The sequence below is a fragment of the Limulus polyphemus genome, unplaced genomic scaffold (assembly GCF_000517525.1).
Source record: "Limulus polyphemus unplaced genomic scaffold, Limulus_polyphemus-2.1.2 Scaffold25, whole genome shotgun sequence".
In the NCBI taxonomy this organism is placed as follows: Eukaryota; Metazoa; Arthropoda; class Merostomata; order Xiphosura; family Limulidae; genus Limulus; species Limulus polyphemus.
This window is the reverse complement of record NW_013665635.1, coordinates 939,221-960,627: the sequence shown is the minus strand read 5'-3', so window position 1 is coordinate 960,627 and position 21,407 is coordinate 939,221. Positions and strand designations below refer to the sequence as shown.

The 21,407-nt window shown below is 31.3% G+C and overlaps 1 protein-coding gene across 1 annotated transcript in view; it reads left to right on the top strand.

Moving 5' to 3' along the window:
• Positions 1 to 21,407, top strand: part of LOC106459004 (dystrophin-like) — a 271,702-nt gene that overhangs the window by 155,739 nt on the left and 94,556 nt on the right. Inside the window, exons 35-44 of the mRNA XM_022385593.1 lie at positions 865 to 1,047; positions 4,154 to 4,309; positions 6,135 to 6,293; positions 8,384 to 8,620; positions 11,803 to 12,108; positions 13,583 to 13,966; positions 14,605 to 14,777; positions 15,886 to 16,036; positions 18,190 to 18,365; positions 19,838 to 19,985. Coding sequence (XP_022241301.1) covers positions 865 to 1,047; positions 4,154 to 4,309; positions 6,135 to 6,293; positions 8,384 to 8,620; positions 11,803 to 12,108; positions 13,583 to 13,966; positions 14,605 to 14,777; positions 15,886 to 16,036; positions 18,190 to 18,365; positions 19,838 to 19,985 — 2,073 coding nt within the window. The remainder of the gene's footprint in view (positions 1 to 864; positions 1,048 to 4,153; positions 4,310 to 6,134; positions 6,294 to 8,383; positions 8,621 to 11,802; positions 12,109 to 13,582; positions 13,967 to 14,604; positions 14,778 to 15,885; positions 16,037 to 18,189; positions 18,366 to 19,837; positions 19,986 to 21,407) is intronic.

Sequence of the window (21,407 nt, the reverse complement as noted above, 5' to 3'; positions counted from 1 at the left end):
ACCTAAGCATGAGAAGATGAAAATGAAGCTCAAAAGTTTGATGTAATTTTTAAGGGACTGTAAGTTGGATTGTTTCTGACAATCTAGTCTTATATGAGTTAAAATGTGAAGTAGAAGTAAATCAATTGGACAGTAAAATGAAGATTGTTTTTGCTGTAATTTTTAAGGGACTGTAAGTTGGATTGTTTCTGACAATCTAGTCTTATAGGAGTTAAAATGTGAAGTAGAAGTAAATCAATTGGAAAGTAAAATGAAGATTGTTTTTGCTGTAATTTTTAAGGGACTGTAAGTTAGATTGTTTCTGACAATGTAGTCTTATATGAGTTAAAATGTGAAGTAGAAGTAAATCAATTGGACAGTAAAATGAAGATTGTTTTTGCTGAGTTAAAATGTGAAGTAGAAGTAAATCAATTGGACAGTAAAATGAAGATTGTTTTTGCTGTAATTTTTAAGGGACTGTAAGTTGGATTGTTTCTGACAATCTAGTCTTATATGAGTTAAAATGTGAAGTAGAAGTAAATCAATTGGACAGTAAAATGAAGATTGTTTTTGCTGTAATTTGAAAGTTACTATCATTTGGATTGATTTTGACAGTCTAGTCATATATAAGTTAAGCTATGAAGTAGAAATAAGTACATTAGACAGTAAAATGAAGACTTAACTTTTTTAACTTTTATCACAGAAAAAAACTGTATTAGTAATTATAAACTTGTTTTGGTTGTTTCAGTATGTGTAGTTATAATTTTTATCACAATAAAAAAATGTATAATTGAGAAGAAAAATAAAATAAAACCAGTGTTGTTTTTAAAAACCAGACTAACTGGCATTGTGAAACTCACAGTATCTTTTGTTTGTGTTTATTAGCAAACCCTGCAGGAAATGGACAAGCGACATGCAATGTTATCATCTGTTTGTGACTTGACTGATACTCTAGTGGGAATAGCTCAACCTCCTGGTCTGCCTGAGCTTACAGAAAGTGTAGCTGAGGTTAAAAAACAGTGGACCACTCTTAAGAGGAAGTTAAGAGATCGTCAGAAAGAAGTGGAGGTTAATGTTTTGAATTGTCTGCTTACACATAAATATTTCCTCAGATTTAAACATATTATGACTTTAAGAACTTAAAATTTTATAAACTAATCATTATTCACTGATTATTAGTTTTTTATCTCATAAATATCGTTTTGGTATTGCTGTTTTTCAACTTTAATTTTTACTTGTACTTAAAAACGTTTTTTGTAGTAAAGAAAACTTATATTCTTCTGGTATGTATGGCTGCTATATCTTTTGGCTGGGCATGGCCTAGTGAATTGCATTCTGGACTGTAAATCCAGGGATTCATGGTTTGTGTCCTGTTGCCTTCAGGGCTGAGATGATCAAATCTCAGTACTCAGTTAGAGTAGCCAAGGGAGTTGGCAGTGTGGGGCTGTTGACTAGCTGCCTTCCTTCTAATCCATCATCTCAAACTTGGGAGTGGCTAGTACTGTTAGCCTTTGTGTAGATTTCGGTGAAAATCTAAAATAAACAAACTTGGGTAGGCAGTCTTTAGCCTATGACCAGGTGTAGCCCATCAGATGATTTTACCTGGCCTGTGAGTCCTCTGAGAACAGAAATTTTAACATGCCAGGACAATCATCAATCTCAATTCGTCATATTCATTAAATTAGTCTGCATTTTGTTTATCTGCCTTGAATACAAACAAGGCACTGTCATTTTTACCTGTTCTGGACAAGTCTTTGCTTCTTCTCCATTGTGTTAAGTCCTGTAATATTTCCGTCTGAGTGTTGTTTAAAGAAGGTATTCATTTGGTCAGCTTCTTTTACATATTTCTTCAGCTGACCAATGAAGTGACTACCGTAGCAGACATTCTGACTTAATTTTTACTATATTCCAAATATTTCCATCTCTTATCTCCTAGAAGACTTAGGAAATAAGGGTTCTTGAACTCTGATGAATCTTGACATTTGCTTAAAAGTTGTGCCAAGTACAGTGCTAAAATTATAATTCACTCTTGTTCTGTTTGCAAAGCTACAGCAGTATTTAATAATTAGTTTGGTTTTAATTGGACATTTTGCTAAAATTTGCTTTGTTTAAAGACTTGCTTTATAATTATACACGTATCTATATATTTATTTATGATTTTATATGTATATAAAGAAAAATATGTATCATATATGTGTGTGTAAGAGTGAAGAGTCCAGAACCATGTTTATCTTAAACATATAGAAATATGCTCTTTCAGTGGTCATTCTGTCTATTGTTTGTCTTATACTTCAAGATATGCTCTTTCAGTGGTCATTCTGTCTATTGTTTGTCTTATACTTCAAGATATGCTCTTTCAGTGGTCATTCAGTCTGTTTGCCTTATATTTCAAAAAATGCCCTTTCAGTGGTCATTCTGTTTATTGTTTGTCTTATACTTCAAGATATGCTCTTTCAGTGATCATTCAGTTTATTGTTTGTCTTATATTTCAAAAAATGCCCTTTCAGTAGACATTCAGTCTATTGTTTGCCTTATATTTCAAAAGATGCCCTTTCAATGGTCATTCAGTATAGTGTTTGTTATAAATACTTCAAGACACTCATCCTTAGTGCTTTTTGTATGTTTTTTGTTTCTGCAACAGGATCTGATTTTTCAGTTCTTAAACCATTTACATTTTTTTAAATATATTTATTAAGCTTTGATTTCCAAGTAACCACTGCTTTTTGATATGCTGTTTTTGTTCCTGCATTGACTATTATTACTTTTTCTCAGTGCTTACACTGATTTGTTACATGTATCCTTCAGTATTTGATTCTTAGTACTTATACTAACTATTGTTACTTGTATTCCTCAAAAACAGCTTTCTTGGTGCTAAAAACCAATTATTGTTACTTGTATCTTTCAATATCTGTTTTCTTGGTGCTTATACTAACTATTGTTACTTGTATTCTATTGTTACACATATCCTTCAGAATCTGCTTTCTTGTTGTTTTTATATTGACTTTTGTTACTTGTATCCTTCAGAACCTGCTGCTTTCTTGGTGTTTACAGTGACCATTGTTACATGTATCCTCCAGAATCTATTTTCTCTTTGCTTATACTAATTATTGATTCTTTTATCTTTCTGGATTTATTTTCCCAGTCCTTATACTAACTGTATTATTACACATATTCATAAGAATCTGTTACTAGTCCTCACACTGAGATGTTTTTTTCAAACACCCATCAGACTCTGATTTCCCAATCCTTATAATGACTATTGTTACTTGTATCCCTCAGAATATGCTTTACTTTCCTAGTGCTGAAAATGGCAGTTTATTTTTTTACAACTATCAGAACCTTCTATCTTGTTGCTTACACAGATAAGCAGCTCTTGTAACTTTGAGGACTTGCTTTCTTTAGAATTCTATCGTTGTGTGTGTATATGCACGCACGCACACACTGATTCTGATTAACTCTTAAAACCTGTAATTTTTTGTCCATTCTGCTGTTGATCTGGAATTCATTTCAAAACAAATGAGAGTGCTTCACTGAACTTTGGGGATATTGATAAAAGGTGGATAATAACATGGTTTGGATTAGTTTTCAACCAAAAAGACATAAATGTTATTGAATTTTTTCACAATCTGTTGGATAAATTGAGATTTTTGGCCAGGCACTGGCACCGTCTGCTCACATTTAAGGAGTTAATATATTTTGGGAATCTATTTTAATGCTGAGTTTTAACATTTATGTATGGGTTACACACACACACATGTGAAGTGTGTGTGTGTGTGTTCCATACTGTTTTTGTACTTTAATGGGTTCTACATTAAGGTTTTTCAGATTTTGTCTTATATTTTGTGCATTTAGTTAAAAGTTGGAGGAGTAAATTTTAATACTAAAGAAAAGATTTTCGTTTACTATTTTAAGTGTGAGATTTACAACCAAATTATGGTGTTTTTTTCAGGCTTTTCTCATCTACCAAATTTTTCATCACGATTATGGTTAAAGATCTTGCAAAAAAAGATTGTAGGTTAATGCTTATAATAAACTTACTTTTGAATAAAAAGGAAAATGGTATTGTGATGAATCCATCACTATTTTCATATTTTAATGTGTGTGTTTTGTAAAAATTCTTGCAAATAGTTCATAATGCTATTGCATAAAACTCATGTTTGATTTTGTAACTCAGGACACTGATCAGGAAGGATCTGTAAGACTACAAGAATTTATGAGTTCCCTAGAGAGAGTGAAGTCTTGGCTTGTTAATGCAGAAGCTGAACTTGATACCTTGGAGAAACTCTCACCTGAAACTGAGTTTGGTCATTCACGTAAACAGAGACTAAAAGTGGGTTTTTAATTTTTTTATCTGAACCTTTTGTTAAAAAAAAGTAATTATAATTTTTATATAAGAAGTCACTTTTATTATTATATTTCTAGAGAGTGATATACAGAATATAAATGTAAATTCTGAACTAAGCTCTGATTTTTCTTTAACATGAGTGCTGGATATACAAGGCTATTTAGTATAGGTATTATTTATATATTTAATTTGTGAGTTAATATTTCATAATTGTTTAGTTTTTTTCATAACGAGAGTTAAAAGCAATTATTTCAAAGGCAATAGCTATGACAAGTTTGGTTACATAACTGGGTAAGAGTCATATGTTGTGTTTGCAATTCATTGGTGTTGAAGCTATAGAAAATTCTAGAGGCCTCAATGATAAACATATAAATAGCAGCAACCAAACAAGTGGGAGCAGAGTAAAAGTAAAGTCAAGTGAAAGTCATAGAAAGTTAGAAAATATGAAGTTAGCCATATTGTGAGTGAATACCCTTAATGGTTGATATGTTAAAGTGAGTTTAACAGGTTGGTAGAGATAAGAAGAAGAATTTTTCTTGTAAAAGGGTATTCTAAACTAATTGAACCAACCTGTGTGGACATTGATGAAAAGAAGACAATTATTTGAAGTTCAGGATATAACTGTGGTAACCCATGAGGTAGCACAAGTGAATTATTCACTGATACTATTGTAATAAAAGTAGGAGAAAAATAGTTTGGTTTGTCAGCTGGATTCTAAAGAAATTGAATCAGCCTATGTGGCCTTTTGACAAGAAGAAAACTATATACTGTTTAAGATACAACTGTGATCTCCATAGTGTAAAGAATTTTTGTACATACATTTAACTTGTTTTGAATATATAATTTTAAAACAAGTGGAGTGCATGCTGTCCATTTATTGTTCAAATTTATTGCCAACAAGACACAGACACCTACTGTAGAAGAATCCTTAACACCCACACATTTATACTTAAAACTCTAAAACAGATTGGTTTGCTCTTATCTAATATTTTTTGCCTCTCGTTTTAGTTTTATGTTGAATCATGTAGTAGCACTCTGGGGTAAAAATATTTATTTTATTTGATGATATTTTAATTGTGTGTCTCCCAAGAAGAACCTTATAGGTTATTTAAAAGCATTTTATAGCATTCTAACATCCAGGAAGTAGTTCTTGTACCTTTGCTTGTTTCTCTCTATCGTTAGTACAGCTAATCTTCTGATGCACCATTAATGTATGAAATCACTCTACATCTCTGGTATGATATGTATCACGTCATGGTGAACTACTGATCAAGAAATGTTTATTGTAAAGTGCATCCTTTCACTGTGATCTAATAGTGATACAGGAGAATATTTAATGAGAACTGTGTTGCTTCATGGTGGTCTGAAATAATATTTTGTATGAAGTGTGTTATTTCTTGGTGATCGGGAGCAATACCTCCTTTAAAGCGTCATTTCACAAGTACATATGATGCAGTAAGCACTTATTTATTACCCTTTCCATAGGGAAAGATGTACTTGTACTGTTTCAAAAGAGCTTTTATTTTCAACCATTAAAAAGTGTGAAAAATTAAATGGGGTTGATGTATGTTAATAATGATTGTTTTTACTGAAATTTCTATGCCAACTGGGTTTAAAGTTTGGGAAAATGTGCCCTTACTTTTCCTCGTAATTTCATTTTTAAAATTTGTTTTCTGTAAAATACTATATGTATTCATATAAAGTTTATAAGCATGCTACATTCAGTACTGTAGAACTTCAATTTCGTATAAGAAATCATGCTTGGTTTTGTAAAAATACCAGATCCTATTAATGTTTGTTTTTCCTCTAGACTTTGCATTCAGAATTAGTTGATATGAGCAGCAAGGTTGATGACCTACGAGATGATGCTCTTGAGCTCATCCGAGTGGGAGACAGGTACCAACAAACTGTGGAACCTGAGCTGACACACCTAAATCAACGCTGGGACACTGTTTCAGACAGAATTAAGGTATTTTTTCTGTTTAAAATATCAAATACTCATTCAGGGTGTTTATGTATTTTCATATTTCAAGGCTCTACATGTTTTAATTGTGATAGAAATGTAAATTTTGTGTCCAAGTAGTCAGGTATTATAGTATATATATGACTTTTGATAAAATACTTCACATTTCTTTAAAGAAAATTTAAAACTGTGAATTAGTAACACAAGTGAAAATATATATATTTGAACCATGTCATTTTGCCATAGTATGTGCTTTGTTAACCATAAAGATGTATTACTTGGAGCTCTCCTGATAGGGATAAGTTTTAAGTTTTTAATTCTTGCATGTAAGATTATTCTTATGATATTTTGTCACGGGTAAATGTAATTATAAGGTGTAAAACATAATCATGCAAGAGAAAGATGTCAAACTTGTAACTTTCTTTCGTGGATTATCTTTTAAAAATCCCGGAAAAAAAGCAATAAAAGATCAATTTTTACAGATAGTAACATAGTTGCTATTACTTATTCGTAATAATATAAATATACTCTATTTATAATTGTGTAATGGGTAACAGAGGTGTTAGTCTAATTGAAGGCAATTTCTTCCACTTATAACTGAATTGAGAACTTTTGTTTCATATTTGATGCAACTATTATTGATGCAATGAGTGATTTCTTTCCTTATTTAAAGCATGGTATTTAACCAAATACTAAATATGTGTTTTTAAAGAAATTGGACAATGTTATTGTGGACTTTAAAAGTGTCAGACATGATATATCAGAATGTTAAATAAGAATATAATATATTCATGTATGTGTGTGTGTTTGCAGAGTGTCAGTGAAACTATGTGAATGCAGTGGAATGATGCCATGAATCATAATTTTGGTACATATACATATATATATTTAATTTGTGACAAATTCTCAATCTTTTAAAAATACAATGCTGCCAAGATTCGATTGACAGCTGGATGAATGTATCAGTCTTTTCGTGGGAAGGATATTTGTGTAGCGAGATTAAATGACACAGATTCAAAAGACAATATTTCAAAGAATGGAGCCTATATTATTGCACAAAAAAACAAAGAAAAACTTGTATGGCAGAGCACTTAAAACAGCAGCATGCTCCAAAACCACACCCCAAGCCAATCTGCAGAGTGAAATCTGTGATTATAAAAGAGAACCTTCTGAACCATTGAGATGAAGCATAAATGTTATTGTACCAAACAAAAAGGCTTACATTCCAGAATCTAACAAGGTTACATCCATAATTTAAAATCAATGGCTATTTTCATGAAACAAGATGGCTAAAGAATTTGGAATTATAATAATTATGTTCACCCATTTACCTGTCAAATTCCCTGATGCAGCTTTAGTGAACGTTTCTACTTTTCGTCTACTGAAACATGACCAACATCCACACACTGTAGAGGTTCCATGATAAGTTTTTCAATATGTGTGGTTAAGATTTATTTCAATGTCCTTTGCAAAACTTGTCACAATGGAAATTGCAGTTTTTGGCATTAGTGCATAAATATGGCAATCACATTAGACTTGTTCAAGAGTGGAGGAAACAGACTCAAGACTCTAGAATGTTATTTTTATAAAGTGTGATTAACATCAATGTATATGTGAAAACATGACCATGAGTTCTGTGAGTGTGGTAAACGTGTGTACTGTCCCTTACGAGCAGTACTATCTCATCTTAGTTGGTTTTGAAACCAGTTACTAACATAGCCATAATACCCCTAAGTTATTTCTGAAGAAAGATTACACTATTTGTCTAAATTGATCAATAGATTTGTAATTTGTTTATGAAATATTAATGATTTCATTGAAAATGTATCTTAGTTATAATATCTATCAAAATAAAGATACATCAATGAAGTTGTCTGTTCCCCAAAGCAGCATCCATCATTCCCCAACCAGTAATTTTTCAGGTCCTATCAGTGCAGATGTAGAATCTAATAGACCCAATTCCAGGCCTGCTTAATTAGTTCGAATGTTAGTAAATGTACATGCCCATATTACTCCTAGGTTATTTGATTTTAATACTAAACATAGTAAGTCAATTTTAAACACTATTTATGTGACTTCTGAAGAATTATTACCAGCAAAAACAGCAGGGCCGAACAGAGGTGGTGATTGAAGTCCAGAGAAGTATTGTAACAGAACTTCGGGCTTCTCCAGTTCAGCTGTCATCTTCTGAACCAGGATCTCCTCGACTGGAAGATTTGATAGTAAAACTTGATGACACCTTGAAATCCATAGATAATTTGGACAAAAAATTTAAAGATGGCTATCATCTTCAGTCTCCTGATGTGACACGAGAAATTGATGAAATAGAAAAGGTATAGTAAAATTTTCCTCTGACATAATGTTAAATTAGTAAAACAATATTACGCTTCGTATACCAGTAGTTTAATTGGCGCAGTATTTTAGGTAGTATTCTATGTTACTTTAAAATCTTGGTAGGTAAAAAATAAAGTTCTATTGATTAGTTTTATATGATGTTGAAATGCAAATAAAATTATTGACTAATGTTGATATGTGGAACAGATTTTCACTATTGTAATATTGCACTTAAAATTAATAAACTGTAGAGATTACTGATATAAGTAGTATAAATCGTTTTATTACAGATCACAAAAACAAGCATCACAATGTTTTAACCTGTTCAGATTTCTTATCAGATTAAGGAGATTCAAAACTGATCATTAAAGTAATTACAAACAGATTATATATTATTATGCAAAAATAAAAATATTCAAATACCAATTTTTAAGGAACATTCTAGTTTAATCTAGAGTTCAAATAAAAGTATAGTATGATCATCGAGTTGGAAAGGAGTAGAAAGTAAACTAAACACACAGCAGTAATTAGTGAAAGTTCTTAGTGTGGGTTTAAACATGTCCTTTGGTATTGGTTTAACGTGGGTTTTTGCATTTGTACTACAAGAGTTTTTATATTTTTTGTTTATGTTGGCTTCCTTGTTTAGTATTTTTGCATTTTCTGCAGGTATATTTATTTGAATAGCAGTGTTCAAAAACATGAAATGCTGTTGTTTTCTGTTTTGTAACTTGTTTTGCTTATATGAAACTCATTATGGGGGTGAATTTGCATTTTATAGATGTTATGAAGATTAACAGGTTTTTTAAGCACAAATTAAGTAACAAAAACGTGAATTTACAAAAATACAAAGTTAATTACCCAACTACTTTGGATGTACCACATATGTAGAAATTAGTTGGGTAATTAACTTTGTATTTTTGTAAATTTGTGTTGCTTTCATACTTAATTTGTGCTTAAAAAGCTGTTAGTCTGTCCTTATAACAACTAAATGGTTATTATAACGTTGTGATGGATGGTAAGTTTTTTTTTCCCAAATGTTAGTTATTTTGTTACTTATTTCTCTCCTGTAAAGTATACAGCAGTGTAGTGTTTCATTAGATTTGGGGTTAGTGGTTGGGTGTTTATTGTGTTTTTGATGAATGTTTCTTTGTGTAATATTTTTTACTTTTGGAGGAAAATTGTTCAAGTCAATGAAGTGTTTTAGTTGATTAAGTTTATCATTAAAGTTGTTGGGTGAGCAGAGCTTTGTAGGTGTATTAATTAGTTTTTCTAGTACATTAAGTTTTTGTTTTGTTTCATGTACAGAACCTCAGGGGATGTACAGCCAAATATGAGTTGTTATTTTTCTATGAATTTTGTTTTGAAATGAGTATCGTGTCTTGTGATATTGAAGTTGATAGTTGTCAATTGTTCATCTTTTTTCATATTCTGTGATAAATTTAATGTTGGGGGAGGGTCTACTTTGGTCCAGTCTAGCACACACAGAAAGAAAACAGTGATAAAGAAGTCTTTAAAGTGGTTTATATCTGATAAGATGCCATTTATTTTGTCTATATATTCATCGATATTCATGATTACAGTGGCATCTATTGGCTTGAATATGTTTGTGTCTGATAAGATGCCATCCATTTTGTCTATATATTCATCGATATTCATGATTGCAGTGGCATCTATTGGCTTGAATATGTTTGTGTCTGATAAGATGCCATCCATTTTGTCTATATATTCATCGATATTCATGATTGCAGTGGCATCTATTGGCTTGAATATGTTTGTGTCTGATAAGATGCCATCCATTTTGTCTATATATTCATTGGTATTCATGATTGCAGTGGCATCTATTGGCTTGAATACGTTTGTGTCTGATAAGATGCCATCCATTTTGTCTATATATTCATTGGTATTCATGATTGCAGTGGCATCTATTGGCTTGAATATGTTTGTGTCTGATAGATGCCATCCATTTTGTCAATGTATTCATTGGGATTCATGATTATAGTGGCATTTCCTTTATCAATTTGTGTTGTTTTAATGCTTTCTTGTGTTAGATAATTCATACATTTATTCATGGTAGAAATATCATTGAACTCTTAGGAATATTATATGTTGAAGTGTACAAAAGACCTTCACTAAATTGGTAGAAATATCATATGTTAAAGTGTACAAAAGACCTTCACTAAATTGGTAGAAATATCATATGTTGATGTGTACAAAAGACCTTCACTAAATTGGTAGAAATATCATATGTTGATGTGTACAAAAGACCTTCACTAAATTGGTAGAAATATCATATGTTGATATGTACAAAAGACCTTCACTAAATTGTTAGAAATATCATATGTTGATGTGTACAAAAGACCTTCACTAAATTGGTAGAAATATTGTATGTTGATGTGTACAAAAGACCTTCACTAAATTGTTAGAAATATCGTATGTTGATGTGTACAAAAGACCTTCACTAAATTGGTAGAAATATTGTATGTTGATGTGTACAAAAGACCTTCACTAAATTGGTAGAAATATTGTATGTTGATGTGTACAAAAGACCTTCACTAAATTGTTAGAAATATCATATGTTGATATGTACAAAAGACCTTCACTAAATTGGTAGAAATATCATATGTTGATGTGTACAAAAGACCTTCACTAAATTGGTAGAAATATTGTATGTTGATGTGTACAAAAGACCTTCACTAAACTTTATAGATTTGTATAGCAGAATTTCACAAGTTTTGATAGAAATGTTGTCAAATATGTCGATATGTGTGCAAATACATTCAGTGAACTTGGTAGGAATTTTTATTATTATGTTGAGGCATATAAAAGACTTACATTAAACTGGACAGGAATATTATTCTACTGACTTCTGTTAAACTTGGTAAGAATATTTTCTGATGTGTTGCCTTTTACAAAAGACTTTCAATAAAGTTATAGGATATTTTGTCATGTTTGAGTACAGTCTTGTGGTGACATAGCTTAACTTTTTTTTTATGTATATAAAATTATTACTTTCCATCTTATTTTTATTCCATGCATCTAAAATGGAGTTTCTGAATTTTTCCCTGAGACATTAAATAAATAATGCATGCATGTTATTAAACTGTAAGTTTAATACTGATACGTTTTGTTTTTCAACAAAAAACTTCTATAAATGTAAACAAAACTCTGATAATCATTTTAGCAAAATAGAGAGGATATTGGAAAAATGGACTCTCGAGTAGTACAGGTTAGCACAGAAGGGGATAAAATGCTTCATCGAATTGGTCCATCAGAATCTTCTCAAGTCCTCCAGATAAAGAAGAAATTGGAAGGCATTTCTAAAAATTGGAGGATGGCTAAGAAAGAAGGAAATGCTCAACAACAGAAACTAAGGGAGTTAAGGTCAAACTGGCAGAAGCTGGAAGAAGAACGTGACAGAGTACTTGCCCAACTTGTTAGCCTTCTTCAAAACTTAGAACAAGCTAGGAACAGTCAGCAGCAACAGAAAGTGAGAACCAATTACTATAGCTTAAAAAAGTTATTTGAAGTAATTACATTCATGATGATGATGGGAATTTAAGTACAAACTTTATTGTTGTTGTTTTTCTAACAAAATGTAATTATGTCACGACTAATGCGTATTTAGTATGCAAAACTTTAAAAAGACAAAACCAGAAGCCTAAAAACAAAATCTTCTTTTTTTTTTTTTATAACAAACATTATGTAGTTTTTGCTAAAATAATTCTTTAGACCATGCTTACAACTTTTATTTCCAATCAATAAAAGGTTTGCATGAATATAATTTCTTCAGACTTTACTTGTTTCATTTTAGACTGTTTCAACGAACACTCCAATAAGTGACATTAAAGGGCTTGAGTGTTTCAGAAATATAAGCCGTCAGTGTAAAAAAAGTCTTAAAAATTCTTATTTTGTAAAGACGTTTTGGGGGTTTCCTGAACTAATTTTCTGTCAAAATATAAGACTTATCTAATGTGTTTGATATACTGCTTGATGTACACATCAGTTATAAGTATAATACAACCAATTTCTCCTGATTTGGATAATCTGAGATTATTCAACGGTATGAACTAAAGATTCCATGCAGACCTGATTTTTCTGAAATATGATTATCAAATTTTTATCGATTCATAAGTCTAACTGTTTTGTACAAACTCCTACCAGAAATTAGTTAAAATGATGTGTGATAAATACGAAGCAGTGCACAATCTAGGTAAACTTGATACGCATATTAGTAGCTGTTGACTAACATAGCTTCAGTTTTTCTTATCTGAAAACAGTAGTAGTGGCTATGCTAATTAACCTAATGTCATTTTCTAATTACTACAATGGAGGACTTTTTAAATCATACATTATAATTATTTTTATTGTTAATTATTCTCTAAAAAAAAATTCAAAACTACATAAATTATAGGCTAACCCTGTAATATTTAAAACTTCAAACATCTTTTTCTTAATAAATTATGTTTTAATAATTTTAATACTTAATGATTTATTAAGTTTAACATGATAGATCAGCTTAAAAAGTTCTAAGTAAACACCGAAATTACTTTAATAGTGGAAAAATGATAAAGTTGTTGTTGCTCTTTTGAATTTTAAATAAAGTCATTGTGGACAACAGATAGTATATTTTTGTGGACCATAATCTAGAATAAAAAGTAAGATTTTCTCCTGAAGTTCAAGCAATTACAGTTTTATATGTGTCATACATCTTTTCATTTGATATGTAGTTATCGGAAATTTGATGTGTATAGCTTGTTTATTAGAAGTCACATGTTTATTAACTAGCTGAATATAGTGTTATTCAAATATTAAGCTGCATAAAATTATTAAAAAAGACGTTTACATTTTTGGAAATTATTTCTAGTAAATGCTGTTAACCAAGTTGCTGATTTTCAGAGTATTGTGTCTGAGGTACTATTGATTAATTTAGGCATACTTTATATATCTTGTCCTACCTTCAGGCTGTACAAGAACAAGCTGGTAAAGTTGGCCAAGAGGTGGCAGCACTACAACAACAAGCCAAGGTACTACAGGAACAAGGAGTACCGCACAGTGCTCTACAGTTTCTGCTCCAACGACTAGTCCAACTGTGGCTTCAGGCTGAAGCCCAGCTTAGTACTCTGCAAAAACCAGAGTTTCCACACACCAAAACTGTGGTTACTCAGACAGAAAAGAGCCCAGGCACTGAAATTAATAACTCCAAAACTGAAAATGTCTCTTCAAATTTTATTGCAAAAGTTGACAAATTGAGAGAAGCTATTGCCTCTGTTAACCGACAACTTCACCAGCCAGAACTTGTTGGTAAAGACTTTGAAGAGTTTATCAAGCAGGAGAGTGAATTAAAGGTGCATTGCAAAGTTCTGTGAATTCATTCCATTTTAAAATATTAATTGTATTGATTACAAATTGCTATTTGAATCTCAACATTGGATTGATGATTGTTTCTTACCCAAAAATAACACAATTTTAATACGTAATTCATTTATATTTCAAAAACTGAACTTGTTTATTGTAGCAGTTTTGACATAAATTATATATCTTTATCTAAATAGAAACTTACTCAATTAAATAAATATTAGTTTCTGAGGCAGTTTTTTATCACTTAATATTATCAAATTTAAAAGTATTTGATACATTATAGTTGAGAGAAATTAAGTATCATATAATTTAAAGCAGGTCTAGACCAAAAGCCATAAACTAGCATAGTTATATTTTAATTAGATCTTTCACCATGTACTAAAACTCATCAACTCTGTATTCAGGCACTTTGTAGAAAAACAACAACAAATCCTTAATATTTTTGTAATTGAAAAAAGTCAAAAGTCAGAGAATAAGATAGGATACACATGAGTGATACATTAGTCTGACTTAAAATTCCCCAGATTATTTGTAAAAGAGCTAGAGGTAATTCAGCCTGCACAATCAACATAAGGTAAAAATGAACTATCCACTTCGTATATTTGTTTGCTTTCAAATATTACAGGTTGTGAAAGGTGCCTTAGAATCGCTGAAACCCAACCTTGAAGCAGTGAAAGTTGAAGGTCAAGCACTGGTTAAAAAAAAGTCTGGAACAGAAAGCCAACAGCTTTCCAGGGTGCTGGACAAACTTTCTGAGGAATGGACAAAAGTGAAACAAGCATATACAGAAAGATACAAGTGAGATTGGACTTCTGTATTTTAATAACACACAAATTGAATATATTTGTTAGGAAACAAGATAGTGCATTTTTCACATTCATTTTAACTTGTAGAAAAATTTGAATCAGTACATCTAAGGGAATGTGTTAAAAACACATCTATCAGTTATTAGTCAGAAAAATATTTAGGCTCAAGAAGTCTTGGTATAAAATGATAAAACCCTATAACTCTAACACTTTTGAAAGGTTTACATTTCAAAAGCACTTAGGTTATAGGGTTTTTATCATTTAATATCAATTATTAGTTATAGTGGAAAAAAAATAAGTGGTATAGTTTGTAGGCTGTAGTATAACTCCTTGCTTATTATTTCTAAACATTAAAAATCTTTCTCGTGTAAAACTAAAGAATAACTTTATATAAAAAAAAAAGGCAGACAGTCTTTAGAACTATTGCTACAGTATTTCTTCAAAGCCTACAATTTATGGCAGACAGTCTGTAGAACTATTGCTACAGTATTTCTTCAAAGCCTACAATTTATGGCAGACAGTCTGTAGAACTATTGCTACAGTATTTCTTCAAAGCCTACAATTTATGGCAGACAGTCTGTAGAACTATTGCTACAGTATTTCTTCAAAGCCTACAATTTATGCCACCTTTTTACTCTATTTAGCAAGAACTTTAGTTTATCTTAAAAGAACAGGAATGTGTATGATGTCATATTTTCAGAAGTAGTTTATTGCAGTATTTTAAAACTTCGTGATTGTTTATGTAAAGTGAAACATTCATTTGCACTACCCTTAATTAATAATAAAAACGTCTACCTAGACTAATCAATCAGGCTAACAAGTATCCAACTTTGTGTTAGTTTAAATGTGGAATCTGCCTGGCATAATTTACTTTTATACACCCACCTTAGTACTTTTTTAATCATCAGAGAAAGATGACATTCTTAAACTTCATTTTTATAGTGAAAATGTAAAAAATAAGGATCATACTTCAGTAATTTTCAAAAGCTTTATCAAATTTTGCCAATTTATTTAGGTTTCTTGAGTACTTTTTGGTAGTTTTTATTAACTGATACAATTTTGAACATAATAGAATATAATTATGTTTCTTTATTTTTCAGTCGTTGGCTCAAAGCTAGGGACGTGTGGCAGAAGTTTGATACCAGCTTACGAACACTAAGTAATTGGCTGTCTGAGACTGAGACTATCCTTGTGCGTACAAGACTCCCTAGTGGTGATCTTGACTTTGAAAAAGCTCGAAGGCACCAAGAGGTAACTAATCACCAGTCTAGATTATTTATAATTATAGCATTTGTTACCAGAGTTAGCACTTATTCAGAAAAACCTGCATATTTCATATACACATAAAAAGATGCACACATTTGTATTTGTAAAAGATCTGTGTGTATATCATACCAAATTTTTTTTGTTCTTTTTTTTTTTGCTATAATTAAATGCATATGCCCTGTAGTCACTAAACCTAACTAAGCTTACCTGATGTCTTATCATAAAATAAATTTTTGGTGTTTTCAGATAGGTAATCTAGCATCAAAATGTAAACATGGGATGGAAAGAAAAATTCGTCAAAAATCTATAAGTTAAAAATTACTACATGTAACATCACACACAGTTGCATCCTTTTTTTTGTTTTAGCATGTTGTGTTTGCAATACATAATTTTTAAAACTTAAGTGCATCCTCTGGTTACTTTAAAGTATTTACTTCCGTATACTTAAACTTTTCTGAAATATTTTTTCTGTGGATCGAAATGCACTTCAAAATTATCACATTTGTGTGGATACTATTAGATAAATAATTGTTTATATAAAGAGTCTGCATTAGTCCACAAAATAACTTGGCAGTTAATCAGACTTAATTTTGCAAAATAATGGCGAGGAAGAGAAGAAATTATTTTTCTGAGAAGAAAAAAATCGGAGAATAGGAGTGACATCCCTCTAATTGTGTGAGAAAAAATTTTCGTGGTATGAACAGGTGGGGATGTTTAACTGCAAGTTAATCTTAATTGGCCTAAACATAAGCAGCTAACACCTAGCATGATATTACATCTTCCTTTTCTTTTATTTCAAAAATGCATTTTTCCTGGAAGTTATTTTATTTGTAGACACTTATTTCTAATATCCCATATTCTGAATTTTCGTGCATCTTTTTGTATACGTACATCATATAGAGCTGAGAATGTTGTGATAAACTTATAACTGATAAACAAAAAATCAGAATCATGTTATTATCTGTTCTGGTATGAGTATAACAAAAGATGATGAGCACAATGCTTGAACAAAGTGTATTGTTCAATCTTAAATATTTTCAAGACAAGTCAACATTTGTCTTTACAAAATCTTTAGTGGGAAACTTTTTTTGTTATTATTACTTCTCCTAGGAAAGTAGTAAAATTAATTGGAAAAAAACAACATAAAATACTCTTAAATTGAAATAAATGAGTTACTTTTGTTTTATGATTCCTGTTTTAATATAGTCTATGTTTTAGCACTTCCCCACATGTTTAGGACTTGTGAGATCATTTGGCAGTGAAAAAAAGATTTGAATAAAAGACTTGAAACTGTTGTGAAGAAGTTCAGTTGTTTTTGGCTTAGTTTGAGATAAAATTTTGTATAATGGTGCTATGATATTTTAAGAATTATTTTCCAGTTATTCACAGTTTTCATGACAGTAGTTTTGTTGCTTTAACAAATTTGTTGCTGAAAATTCATCTGAACTGTCCTGTTTTTGGTCATTAGATGTGATTCTGTATTGACATTTCTTCCTAGACCTGAATATGATTTTTACTAGAGCTAAGTGTGATATAAAAACAATGTTTTCTTCCTAGAGCTAAATGTGATGAAAACACTGCTTTTATGTCACATTTATCTCTAGGAAGAAAACACTGCTTTTATGTCACATTTATCTCTAGGAAGAAAACACTGCTTTTATGTCACATTTATCTCTAGGAAGAAAACACTGCTTTTATAACTGCTTTTATGTCACATTTAGCTCTAGGAAGAAAGAACTGCTTTTATGTCACATTTATCTCTAGGAAGAAAACACTGCTTTTATGTCACATTTATCGTTAGGAACTTTCTTCCTAGAGCTAAATGTGACATAAAGGCAGTTCTTTCTTCCTAGAGCTAAATGTGACATAAAAGCAGTTCTTTCTTCCTAGAGCTAAATGTGACATAAAGGCAGTTCTTTCTTCCTAGAGCTAAATGTGATATAAAGGCAGTTCTTTCTTCCTAGTGATAAATATGATGTCAAATTTATATTCTCTTACTAGAGTTGAATTCTAAATAGAAACATATTTTATTGAGCTGCATATTATCTGAAAGTAATATTTTCTTCCAAGAGCTAAATATGATGTTAGATTTGTTTTTTTTTTATGTGTTGTTATTTTTTTATTTAATTTTTTTGCAGAGCTTACAACAACAAGTCACGGAAAAGATGACCCTTCTGGAATTGGTCACAACTACTGGCCGTCGAGTGGCTGAACAGTGCTCCCCACCAGATGCTGTCTTGTTGCAAGAACAGTTAGACTCGATCAACCGACGCTGGAAGAGTTTAGTAACTGATCTTGCTTCACGCAGAGAAAAGTTAGTTGCTACTTTCAGGACACAACTAATATAGTTTTCACCCTTATCGTGTTTTAAAAAGTGCGAAGGACCTTTTTACTAGAAATAAATGGTTAAGAATTCAACTTTAGTTATCAATTTCATATCAGGAAAGATATGCATAAAGATGATTCATCTGCTGATGTAGCTAGCACTTATACAGTCTAAGCATAACCAGTGTATTCATACAAACTGTATATATGTACACATACATATATCTGAGCAAGATGCACTATGAACAGAAATGAACCCTCTAAAAAATTCCTTGCAATATCCATGTACACAGAGCACTGAGTATGTTATATTAACAAAAATTTCGTATATGCAAATCAAAAAATCATGTGACAACCATGGCCGATATAAAGTCATAGTGTAAAGTGGCTTTTATCAGAACTACATTTTGACATTGTTTGCTGTTTCGTGGATAGTATGATGCCACCATAAATTGTTTGATGTTAGAGAGGGTGTGTAACAGCCATTTCCAGTGCAAAATATTCATACACTCGGATCATAAAGATGTGTTCAGATTGGGAATTTAGAATTTTTAAGACAGTGATATCACTTGTACTTAATAGCATTGGGAAACAAAGGAAGATGGATTAACTTGGGGTATCAGAACAATCCAAAATAAGACATACTACAAGTCATACTCCAATCTTGGTAAGCAGTGTGTGATGGTTTATAATAGGTGAGGATTCATAAAAACAAAGGGCAATGACAAAATACATCCACATCTCCCAGGAGGCAGTATACAATATAGTTTAGAAAGATCTCCATCTGGAAAAATGACATAAGTTACATGTACACAAGTTGCTTCCACGGCATATCTATTTAACTATCCACATACCTCTGGCAGCTGGAGAATCAAATTGGTATTCATGCTATTTAATATGAAGACATATTATTAAAGTCACAGGAAGCAGATCTTATGGATTTTTGTGTTCTCAGTCTGCCGAACTGGTACTGGAAACTGTCATCCTCATACATTAGATAAATTATGAGAAACCTGTATGAAGGAGGGGTGTGCTTTGAATACAATGGTGAGGCCTTTTGCAGTAGAAAGTTTGTTGGAGGAGTTTTGTCTAAATGCGTGGTAATCAGATAGAGCATGACCATATATGGCAAAATAGGCTATAATGATATGGTAAAGCTCCAAAATCATTTTAATATGAATACTCAACCAGTGTAGTCCATTGTTGTCAGCAGGTTTTAGAATCAGTGTACTCAGAATATCATACTTTCTTCTTCAGCATAGCTATTGGTAATTAAGATTTTGTGAAAGAAAAAAAGTTTTACAATTTATGTTTCTTTATTTTGTCGGGGTTTCTGTGTATGAACTGAAGCTAAAAAAAATATTCCATACATTTAATATTAATGTAGTATCACAAACTTTAATATTGCAGACCCATTTCAGTTCATAAAATGTAATATGTTAAATTTGTTCTTTATTACAGATTAGAAAAAGATGGTAGTCAGCTTGCTGAAGTTAAAGAAGAAATGTTGGATTTAATTTTTTGGTTGGATGAGACAGAAACATTTGTGTGTGGTACACCATATCCAACTGACATACCTGGCATCAAAGAAACTTTAGAAAATCTCAAGGTTTGTACTAAAATAACATGTTGTTCAAAGAATGACTATTAACTTCTAGTAAAATAATTCATTAAACTATTTTCCAACAGCATTATGAGTGTATTGATACGTGGTCACTGTACAGTATTATTACTGCCATGAAAAAAAAGCAGAATGTAAATTATACAATACAAAACTTACTAGTGAAAAATAATAAATTTTACAAAGATAGAAATGTGTTGCTCTTTGAGTAAATTATAGGCTGCTATACTCTACCAGAATTTAAACTTTCTCCATTCCATCCTAAGTTAGCGTATATATGTTTTTAGAAACATTATACAATAATATAAACCAGTTTTCTACTACTGACTTTAGTATAGTAGGTTTGAGTTTCAGTTGAACTAAATACTTTGATATCCATTAACTTGCAAATTTTGTGTAAGATTTGTTTTCACTTTCAAACTATTTCTAGTTCTACTAGCTTTAGAATTTGCTGGAAGTCAGAAATAAAGGTTTATTCTCATTACATTAATGTAGATTTTTTGAATAAATAGATTGTTTAAACAAAACAACAAAAACACAACGAATAGCCTTCTTCAAAAACTACGCAAACATATGAAAACTTTCAAGAAAATCAAACTTAAATTAGGAGATATACAAATAAAAATGAGTAACAACATCAAATTTTTCGGTATCACCTTTGACGCTCATCTAACATGGAACAAACACATTCAGAACATACTTGCCTCGATTAGCAAACGTATCAACTACATAAGGATCATTGCAGGCAAACACACCCACAACATTCTCTAAAAATATACAAAACGTTTGTATGCCCACTTATAGAATGTGGCTGTCAAATAACCTATAAAATGTCAGAAAATAACCTTAAAAAACTACAAATACAACAAAACAGAGCAATAAGATTAGCCCTAAGGCTTCCAAAATTTACCCCAGTAAGTTACATACATAAAATCAGCAACCTGCCCAAAATATTATTAAAAGAGTGGAAAATAGAAATAAATTGAAAACTGCACTACACACGAACTTACAAGCTTCCCTATCTACTATCTAGCGAAAACACAGCCAAGGGAACGGGCTTGGAGAAATCAGCTTACAACTTACAAGCGTCCCTACCAAACATACTTTACCATATAATGTAACGAGATTCCCACTGTCCCTATCTACTATCTAGCGAAAACACAGCCAAGGGATCGGGCTTGGAGAAATCAGCTAACAACTTACAAGCGTCTCTACCAAACATACTTTACCATATAATGTAACGAGATTCCCACTGTCCCTATCTACTATCTAGCGAAACCACAGCCAAGGGAATGGGCTTGGAGAAATCAGCTTACAACTTACAAGCATCCCTACCAAACATACTTTACCACATAATGTAACGAGATTCCCACTGTCCCTATCTACTATCTAGTGAAACCACAGCCAAGG